The 10,437-nt window shown below is 48.2% G+C and overlaps 1 protein-coding gene across 1 annotated transcript; it reads right to left on the reverse strand.

Moving 5' to 3' along the window:
• Positions 1–1,953: 1,953 nt before the first annotated feature.
• Positions 1,954–9,410, reverse strand: LOC112073107 (ventricular zone-expressed PH domain-containing protein; the record flags this gene model as incomplete). Its single annotated transcript, XM_024140458.2, has 4 exons — positions 9,194–9,410; positions 6,381–6,590; positions 4,841–5,223; positions 1,954–2,081 (listed from the first exon to the last, which is right to left on the reverse strand). Coding segments are annotated over exons 1-4 (894 nt in total), but the record flags the coding sequence as incomplete, so codon positions are not given.
• Between the last annotated feature and the right edge of the window lie 1,027 nt (positions 9,411–10,437).

Below are 10,437 nucleotides of genomic sequence, written 5' to 3' on the forward strand. Positions count from 1 at the left end.
TTTTTGGGGCAGGTTTGGACTGGGGGCAGGTTGGTACTGGGGCAGGGTGAGTCGGATGCAATGGGGCAGTGGACTGGAGGCTTAGGGGCTGATGTGGTGTTTTAGTTTGGGCGTGACTGGGTTTGGACTGGGGAAGGTGGGATCTGGGCGAGGTGTGGACTGGGCAGGTTGGACTGGGGCAGGGTAGACTGGGGCATGGAATAGGTAGGTGTTTTTTTTGGGGTAGTTGGGACTGGGGCAGGTTGGATGCGGGCAGGTTGGATGGGCGGTTGGATGGGGCAGGTTGGACTGGGAGGTATGGATGGGGCAGTGATAGTAGGGGTGTTTTATTGGGGTAGGTTGGACTGGGCAGGTTGGACTGGGCAGGTTGGACTGGGGAGGTTGACTGGGAGGTTTGGACTGGTGGTCAGGTTGGACTGGGGCAGGGTGTGGAATGGGTAGATTGGACGTGGGGTGGATAGTAGGGTGTTTTATTTGGGGTAGGTTGGACTGGGGCATGGAAAGTAGGGTGTTTTATTTGGGTGGAGGTTGGACTGGGGCATGGATAGTTAGGGTGTTTTTATTTGGGGCAGGTTGGACTGGGGCATGGATAGTAGGGTGGTTTATTTGGGGAGGCTTGCTGACCCTGAGTCTGTACCCAGAAGGAGAGCGTGTTAACCTCATCCTGGTTAGACTGGACTCTGTTAAGGTCATCATTAACTAGAATCAACCTGGCCGGCACAACATTTCTGCAGCCCTGCACATTTATTCATTTCATTCATGAAAAAACAAAACACTGTTCTGCTATTATGCTCCTTTATGCATCTTTGGCTCTTAGTTTGGTTTTTCAAGGTAATCAATCCATTAGGTCTCTGTTTCTATAACTACTGAGGGTACATCAATCCATTGGTGTCTCTGTGACTACAGGCATGTCCTGAGCTCTGTGGGGCAGAATTGAGGGGGGGGGTGTAGGTGGGTGTGTGGGGGGATACACAATGTGTGTATGTGTGTTGTTAGGGTGTGCGGTCGGGGTCGGGGTTCAGCATTAATTATTTCCCTTCCATGCCCTTGTCAAAACAAGACCTCCTCTAAGAGACACTAATCACACTTAAGCCCCCTCACCTCCGTGGGAAACAGAATGTATTGTGTGTGCAAGCGTGTGTGTGTGTGTGGTGTGTGTGGGTGTGTGTGTGTGTGTGGTGTGGGTGTGTGTTGTGTGTGTGTGGTGTGTGTGTGTGTGTGGTGTGTGTGTGTGTGCTGACTCCTTGAGTAACCACATCTCTGTCACAGCTGAGACTGCTTACACAGTCTCTGCTGTATTGTACTGAACTGTGTGTGTGTGTGTGTGTGTGTGTGTGTGTGTGTGTTGTGTGTGTGTGTTGTGTGTGTGTGTGTGTGTGTGTGTGTGTGTGGTGTGTGTGTGTGTGTGTGTGTGTGTGTGTGTGTGTGTGTGTGTGTGTTGTGTGTGTGTGTGGTGCGTGTGTGCGTGTGTTGGTGTTACGTGTGTACGTGTGTACGTGTGTAGTGCGTGTGTGCGTGTGTGCGTGTGTGTGCGTACGTATGTACTGTACTGTTCAGTGTTACATAACGATCCAACCCATTACCATCATGATCACTGATCAGATAACGTGTGTGAACTCACCAGGTCATGTTATCAATCATCCTGATGTACTGTACTGATCAGACTTTTCATTTAGAGACAATCCGCAACCTTAAATAAAAAACACATTCCCAGTGCTCCTTCTTTCAGACATAAAGGTAACTGCCAAAATAAAGGAAACACGTGAGTGAATGAGGGGCACAAAGAACATTGAAAGCAGCTGCCCTGTCACCAGATCTCAAACCAATTGAACACTTATGGGAGATTCTGAAGTGGCGCCTGAAGACAGCGTTTTCCACCACCATCAACAAAAAACATGGAAGGACGGTGTCTTATCCCTCCAATACAGTTCCAGACACGTATGGAATCCATACCAAGGCACACTGAAGTTTCTCTGGCAGCTCTATCAGGCTTGTCAGCTCTGTCAGCTCTGGCAGCTCTATCAGCTCTGTCAGCTCTGTCAGCTCTGTCAGCTCTGTCAGCTCTGTCAGCTCTGTCAGCTCTTTGTGGCCCAACGTCTTATTAATACATTTGGACTCTATTATTGTCTGGCGCATGCTTGTTTGCCATTTTGACATGTTAAAGACGGTGCTCAACTATTTTCAAATCCCTAGCGGGAGGATTAGTAATTGACCTGTTTTATATGAGCTTTCAATGTGCGTTGCGCTGCGGTGGGAGGGGTGGGGAGGGGAGGGGAGGGGAGGGGAGGCCATATCTGAGGTCCTTAAAAACATACGCCAAAGTGCAAATTTCAGTAAAGCGCTGTTGGTGTTATTTAAATCATTTCTTAAACATTGAATATAAATGACAGAAGACGTGAGAAGTAAATCAGAAAGTTTGTTAGTTATGATGCGTGTTCTAAAGCAGAATTTACAAACGTTTGTGTGAGATGTATTGTAGCATTTGGAGGGGCGTGGCCACCTAGCGCAGGTGACCATGGTCTGCTCATTAATTAAGGGACACTCCCGTACTAATTAGGGGGAGGGGTTCTGCTCTAGTCCAGTTCTTTAACGGTATTCTATATATTTTGGTACCGTACAGATTATAGTATCTAAACTGTTATTGTAGAGTTGTTTACTTTGCTAAGTGTTTAATTGACTTAGTGCTTTCTTTTAATACAAGTGTTTCCTGGCACCTGGTCTCTGCCAGGGTATATATGCTCAGCTGTGGATCTTTATGGGAGTTGAAGATGGCTGCCTGGCTCTGCAAGGGTTAGCTAGGGTTGTTCTGAGCCCTAGAGGCTAGTCAGACTGTCCAGTTGGATTATTTGTATACTTTGTAAACACTTGCACTTGCACCTGCTCCAAAAACCCTCAAATACAAACTATGCACTGGATCTTCTACTTCCTGCCTCTCCCTGCTCACCAACATCAGCCAGACAGCTACAACCATCTCTACTTCCTGCCTCTCCCTGCTCACCAACACCAGCCAGACAGCTCCAACCATCTCTACTTCCTGCCTCTCCCTGCTCACCAACACCAGCCAGACAGCTCCAACCACTTCTACTTTCCTGCCTCTCCCTGCTCACCAACACAGCCAGACAGCTCCAACCATCTCGCTTCTGCTCTCCTGCTCACCAACACCAGCCAGACGTCAACCATCTCTGCTTCCTGCTCTCCCTGCTCACCAACACCACCGACAGCTCCAACATCTCTGCTTCTGCCTCTCCCTGCTCACCAACACCAGCCAGCAGCTCCAACCATCTCTGCTTCTGCCTCTCCTGCTCACCACATCAGCCAGACAGCTACAAACATGCAAGGCAATTAAGGAGGCCCTACCTTCACTCACATTTTGTCAGGGTAATGGGCTGGTAACGGCAGGGTGATGATGTCTGGTAAGGCAGGCTATTAGAGGTTAATGGGCGGTAATGACTGGTAATGGGAGGGTAATGAGCTGTTAATGGCAGGGTACTGAGGTGGCGATGGCAGGGTAATGAACTGGTAATGGGAGGGTAATGAGCTGTTAATGGCATGGTAATGAGCCGGCAATGCAAGGGTAATGAGCTGGTAATGGGAGGTTAATGAGCTGGTAATGGCAGGGTAATGAGCTGGTAATGGCAGGGTAATACGTTGGTAATGTCAGGTTAATGAGCTGGTAATGGGAGGTTAATGAGCTGGTAATGAGCTGGTAATGGCATGGTAATGAGCTGGTAATGACAGGGTAATAAGCTGGTAATGCTATTCATTGATTACAGCTCAGCGTTAAACACCATAGTGCCATCAAAGCGCATCAMTAAGCTAAGGACCCTGGGACTGAACACCTCCCTCTGCAACTGGTTCCTTGACCTTCTGACGGGCCCCCCCCAGGTGGTAAGGATAGGTAACAACACATCCGCCACGCTGATCCTCAACACAGGGGCCCCTCAGGGGTGCGTGCTTAGTCTCCTCCTGTACTCCCTGTTCACTCATGACTGCATGGCCTTGCACAACTCCAACACCATCATCAAGTTTTCCGATGACACAACAGTGGTAGGCCTGATCACCGACAATGATGAGACAGCCTATAGAGAGGAGGTCAGAGACCTGACCATGTGGTGTAAGGACAACAACCTCTCCCTCAACATTACCAAGACAAAGGAGATGATTGTGGACTACAGGAAAAGGAGGACCGAGCAGGCCCCCATTCTCATCGACAGGGCTGCAGTGGAGCAGGTCGAGAACTTCAAGATCCTTTGTGTCCACATCACCAACAAACTATCATGGTACAAACACATTAAGACAGTCGTGAAGAGGGCACGACAAAGCCTATTCGTCAAAAGTTTCTACAGCTGCACCATCAAGAGAATCCTGACTGGTTGCATCACTGCCTGGTATGGCAACTGCTCGGCCTCCGACCGCAAGGTACTACAGAGTGTAGTGCGAACGGCCCAGTACATCACCGGGGCCAAGCTTCCTGCCATCCAGGACCTCTATACCACGCGGTGTCAGAGGAAGGCCCTAAACATTTTCAAAGACTCCAGCCACCCTAGTCATAGACTGTTCTCTCTGCGACCGCACGGCAAGCGGTACCGGAGCGCCAAGTCTAGGTCCAAGAGGCTCCTTAACAGCTTCTACCCCCAAGCCATAAGACTCCTGAACAGTTAATCAAATGTACCCAAAACATTTTACTTATCTATTTTTTACTCAACACGTGTTTCTTCTTAACTTCTTAAAGTATTGTTGGTTAAAGGGCTTGTAAGTAAGCATTTCACTGTAAGGTACCTGTTGTATTCGGAGCATGTGACACATAACATGTGATTTGATGTGATTAATAGCAGGGTACCTTCTATGACACAGTGTTCTGGTATGGGGATCTGTTGAACCATCTCAGAACAAAACTCTTTGATCTTCTCCATGTTGTCCCTCAGGTGGCTGTACAGCTTGTCCTCTGTCCCCTCTCCTAGTCCTCCTCCTCTCCCTCCTTCCCCCTCTCCCTGTCGATCCCTCTGTTCCTCACGGGGCGTGGCCGGAGGGGTGGAGGGAGACAGGGAGTTCTCATTGGTTAGTTTCCTCTCAGTGGGAGAGGTGTCTAAGGCTTCTGTTTGGTGATTGGGTGGGGATTCTGAGAGGAATGAGTCAGATGTTAGCTCCACCCCTTCTCCATCCTGTCCGCTGTCAGAGTTGACGGACCGTGACCTCACGGCTTGCAGAGCCAGACTCTTTGACCTGAGGAAGACACACACACACAACACACACACACACACACAACACACACACACACACACACCACCACAACACACACACACACACACACACACACACACACACACACACCACACACACACCACACCGTACCTCGAGTGGCGGTAGCCCAGGTGAGAGCCCTCCCAGACATCGGCGTGATGAGGTAGACTATCTTGGAGCGATCCGAGGGGAAGCAGGAGGGCTGAAGCTTGAAAACGAGGGAACACTGAGCTAAAAACGGCCGGTGCTCGGCTCTCCATTAAAGCATTCCGGGGGAGGTAACCAGGGCTCTTGGGAAGGTGGAGTGGCCGGTGGGGCGGCGCTGCTAACCGCCGAGTTACTGAGGGGCAGTGGGGTTACCACCGTGGCAGGCTCTCCCCCCCAGACAACCCACGGAATTGCTCCAGCAGCATGTCCAACGCCCGGTCATGGCGCTCAGCCAACGAATGTATCCCCTCCATCAGCCCACGAAGCAGTTCCTCGTGCCTACCAATTGAGGCTCCTTGGGAGGAGATGGTGTTGCGCAGCTGTCTTCTGAGTCAGTCATGGCCAGTTCGTACTATCAGGTATGAAGGTAAGACCCAGATGCAGACAACGTCGAATTAACAAAGTTTTAATAATTCAACAGGGGCAGGCAATAGACAGGTTAAGGCAGGCAGCGGTCAGTAAACCAGAGGTGGGGCAACGGTACCGGACGGCAGGCAGGCTCAGGGTCAGGGTAGGCAGAGGTCAATTATCCAGACGTGGGGCAAAAGGTACAGGTCGGCAGGCAGGGTCAGGGGCAGACAGAGTGGTCAGGCAGACGGGCTCAGAGTCAGGACAGGCAAGGGTCAAACCAGGAGGCCGAGAAAAAGAGAGACTGGGGAAAAGCAGGAGCTGAGACACATTAACGATGGTTGACTTGACAAACAAGACGAACTGACAACAGACAAACAGAGAACACAGGTATAAATACACTGGGGATAATGGGGAAGATGGGCGACACCTGGAGGGGGGTGGAGACAATCACAAAGACAGGTGAAACAGATCTCATAGTATTGTGTGTTGCTATAGACTCACCTGTTAAACCTGATAGTTATGTGTGTTGCTACAGACTCACCTGTTAAACCTGATAGTTATGTGTGTTGCTATAGACTCACCTGTTAAACCTCATCTCTCTGTGTTTCTCTCTAGCGGCTTGTCCCATGCTGTTTCTGCGTTGGGGTGTAGGTGACCCCTCTCCCCCCTCCTCCCCCATCTTCTCCTCAAACGCCTGGATCTTCACCTGCAGTCGCTGCTCTGACCCACCTCCACACACACTGGCCTCTGAGATACAAGGGGAAGGAGGGCCTTCTGATTCCTCTTCAACCCTGAAACATGCAGAGAGGGAAAGATGTGTAAATGTATACAAACTTGTCTTAGTCAGTGTACTTCTCTCTCTCACTCTCAGCACCAACACTCAAAACACACACACAAACTACACCCCACAAACACGACACCACCACACACACACCACACTCACACACACTAGACGGGATAGGACTGGTGCTGGGCTGGGAATGCAGAGAGACAGATCGGTCCTGAGAGAACTGGGCAGACCACCACACACTCTGGACATATTTCAAAACCCTCTTAAACGCAGAGGGGAGGAGAGAGGAGAGGAGGAGAGAGAAGAGAGAGAGAGAGAGAGAGAGAGAGAAGAGAGAGAGAGAGATGAGAGAGAGAGAGAGAGAGAGAGAGAGAGAGAGAAGACACAGACAGACCACGACACAGACACAACAATGAGACAGACAGACATCACACGACACAGACAGACAGCAGACAGACACAAGCCGACAGAACAGAAGACCACAGACAGAGAACAGAAAAGACAGACAGCACAGACAGGACAGAACCAGACAGACACACAGACAGACACCAGACAGACACATAGACAGCAGAACAGACGAAACAATGCTGATGGAGAAGGGATGGCGAGAGCAGCTGCTCGTCAGGGATCTTTACCTGATCTAAGTGATTGATAGTTTGGTATTCAGCAGTCATAAAATTATGGCCTTATTTACTTTTGAAGAACTAGTAAATTGTGATTTTGTCAGTCAGCTACGCAGCACTCTATAGAGATGAGATGATGACTTGGAATTAAATAGTACAGTCATCAGATAAAACAAATGTAATATACACAACAACTGAAATCTGTATTTTTATTCTGTGTTGTTATTCATCCCACATAGTGCATTTAATGATCATCAAAAACCGAAACCGAAAACCCTGAATATTTTTTCAATAATCAATCTGAAACCAAATCAACGCGCAAAAAGCACTAATGTCTCAGCATTAACACACACACACACACACACATAGACACACACACACACATAGACACGCACGCACACGCACGCACACACACACACACACACACACACACACACACACACACACACACACAACACACACCAACAAACACACGCACGCACACACACACACACACACGCACACGCACACACATAGACACACACACACATCACCCCCACACACACCACACACACAACACACCACACACACACCATAGCACACACACACAAGACACACCACGCACACAAAGCACACACGCACACGCACACGCACACAAACAATAGACACACTAAATCAGTAAAACGTCCCTATTTTTGGTTGTTGTTGAGGCAAAGCTTTTCATTTACAGAGCTTTAATTGCAAAGAATAATGTGAGATTAGTGATTTGTTTTGGCATTGTAGGTTGGCGTGGTAAGGCTGGGCAGAGAAAGCGATAGGGCCGTGCCCGCTGTAGTAAAACTAACATGGTTGCAGTAAAACTAAAGGTCTATAAGGGTTCAGAATGAGATTTAACCATTCAGATTGGATGACAAGACAAACAGGGAATAACACAAAACCAGTCGGTTTGTCACGCCCTGACCATAGCTTCCAGTGACGGTCAACGGTCCGGAGCTTCCTGCGCCGGTGCCCAGTCCAGGCACGGCGTCCAGTCCCACTCCATGGCCGGATCCGTGGTCTGGGCGGGTGCTAAGACCCGCACCGGAGCCACCACCAACGCTAGTCACCCCCCCTGACCCTCCCCATTTGATTTCAGGTTTTGCGGCCGGAGTCTGCACCTTTGGGGGGGTACTGTCACGCCCTGACCATAGAGAGCCCTCGGGGTTCTCTATGGTGTTTTAGGTCAGGGCGTGACTTGGGGGCATTCTGGATTAATATTTCTATGTTGGTGTTTTTGTATGGTTCCCAATTAGAGGTAGCTGATTATCGTTGTCTCTAATTGGGGATCATATTTAAGTGGTTCATTGTTCCCACCTGCTTTGTGGGATATTGTTTTGTGTATTATGCATGTAGCACCACTACTTTCACATTTCGTTGTTGGTTTATTGTTTTGTAGAAGTTTCACTTAAATAAAAGATGTGTAACTCTAATCACGCTGCGCCTTGGTCCGTCCATTTTCACGAGCGTGACACGGTTAGGAGGAAGATGAAGGAGTGATATTGAGGGACATTACAATACAGCCAGGACAGCATTCCTACGTTAAGGGTCGTCGGCCATTTTAAAATGCAGTAGCAGTTAGTCACATGTTTTCTAACCAGAAGACATGTTGTTACAGGCAACAAACAGAACACTTTACTACGGAACACTGCACTGTTCTTGTCAAAACACCAATTAACTTAGTAGCTGTGAATAATTTAAGCTCTTAAAATGACAGAAATCCTCAAATCAATTGTTTTATGGAAGCTAAAAAGCAGTGGTGAAACGTTGCAGCATTACGGACATGCTCCCAATGGGGACGGTTGAGTTTGTGAGGCCAGTCAATATTTTTTTAAGTAGTCTGGCAAAATAAGTATGTGTTTGCGTGCTCGTGCGTTCATGTGTACTCTACCTGCAGTTGATAGTGGTGTCTGTCTCCAGTCTTCTCCCCAGTAGTCTGGCTATGGAGCTGAAGCTGTTACTCTACCTGCAGTTGATAGTGGTGTCTGTCTCCAGTCTTCTCCCCAGTAGTCTGGCTATGGAGCTGAAGCTGTTACTCATCCTGTAGACGTCTTTGGCACAGCCTCCCAGGATGGAGTTGTATCTGTCAGTCAGGGCCCTGATCTCCAGCAGCAGACTGTGGTGGAAGCTGTGATCCATACTGCCCAGCAGAGACACTAGGTACACCAGGGAGCTACGGGCCTGACGCTGGGGGAGAGAGAGAGAGAGAGAGAGAGAGAGAGAGAGAGAGAGGGGGAGAAGAGTTAGGAGGTGTGTACAGCATATCAGGGTTAGAAAACAAAAGTACATACAAGGTAAAGTGAAACAGGAGAAGAGAGTGAATGCCTGTGTTGAGAGGGAGATTGTTAACACAAGTGGTTGAGAAGCCTCATCAGGAGTCCACCACATCATCAAACGTTCTACCACACTATTAGAGATACCAAGATAGAGACAAACAAACAAGGAGTCAAAGAGAGATAGAGAGATAGAGACAAACAGACAAGGAGTCAAAGAGAGATAGAGAGATAGAGACAACAGACAAGGAGTCAAAGAGAGATAGAGACAACAGACAAGGAGTCAAAGAGAGATAGAGACAAACAGACAAGGAGTCAAAGAGAGATAGAGACAAACAGACAAGGAGTCAAAGAGAGATAGAGAGATAGACCAAAACACGACAAGGAGCTCAAAGAGAGATAGAGAGATAAGAACAACAGACAAGGAGTCAAAGAAGGATAGAAAAGACAACAGACAAGGAAGTCAAAGAGGAGAGAATAAAGACAAAAGACAAGGATCAAAGAGAGTATAGAACAAACAGACAAGAGCAAAGAGAAGAGATAGAGACAACAGACAAGCGGAGTCAAAGAAGATAAGAAGACAACACAACAAGGAGTCAAAGAGAGATAGAGACAAACAGACAGGAGTCAAAGAGAGATAGAGACAAGGACAGACAAGGAGTCAAGATAAAGAGATAGGAGAGATAAGAGACAAAGAGTCAAAGAGAGATAGAGAGATAAACAAGGAGTCAAAAGAGTAGATAGATAGAAAGAGATCAAAAAAAGAGCACAACAAGGAGATATGAGATAGAGAGATAGAGACATAAGAACAAGAGTCAAAGAAGATAGAGTAGATTAGAAACAAGGAGTCCAAAGAAGAAACGAATAGATAGAGACAAGGAGTCGAGAAGAGAGATAGAGACAACAGACAAGGGAGTCAAAGAAGAGATAGAACAAC

Source organism: Salvelinus sp. IW2-2015, unplaced genomic scaffold (assembly GCF_002910315.2).
Source record: "Salvelinus sp. IW2-2015 unplaced genomic scaffold, ASM291031v2 Un_scaffold2149, whole genome shotgun sequence".
Lineage (NCBI taxonomy): Eukaryota > Metazoa > Chordata > Actinopteri > Salmoniformes > Salmonidae > Salvelinus > Salvelinus sp. IW2-2015.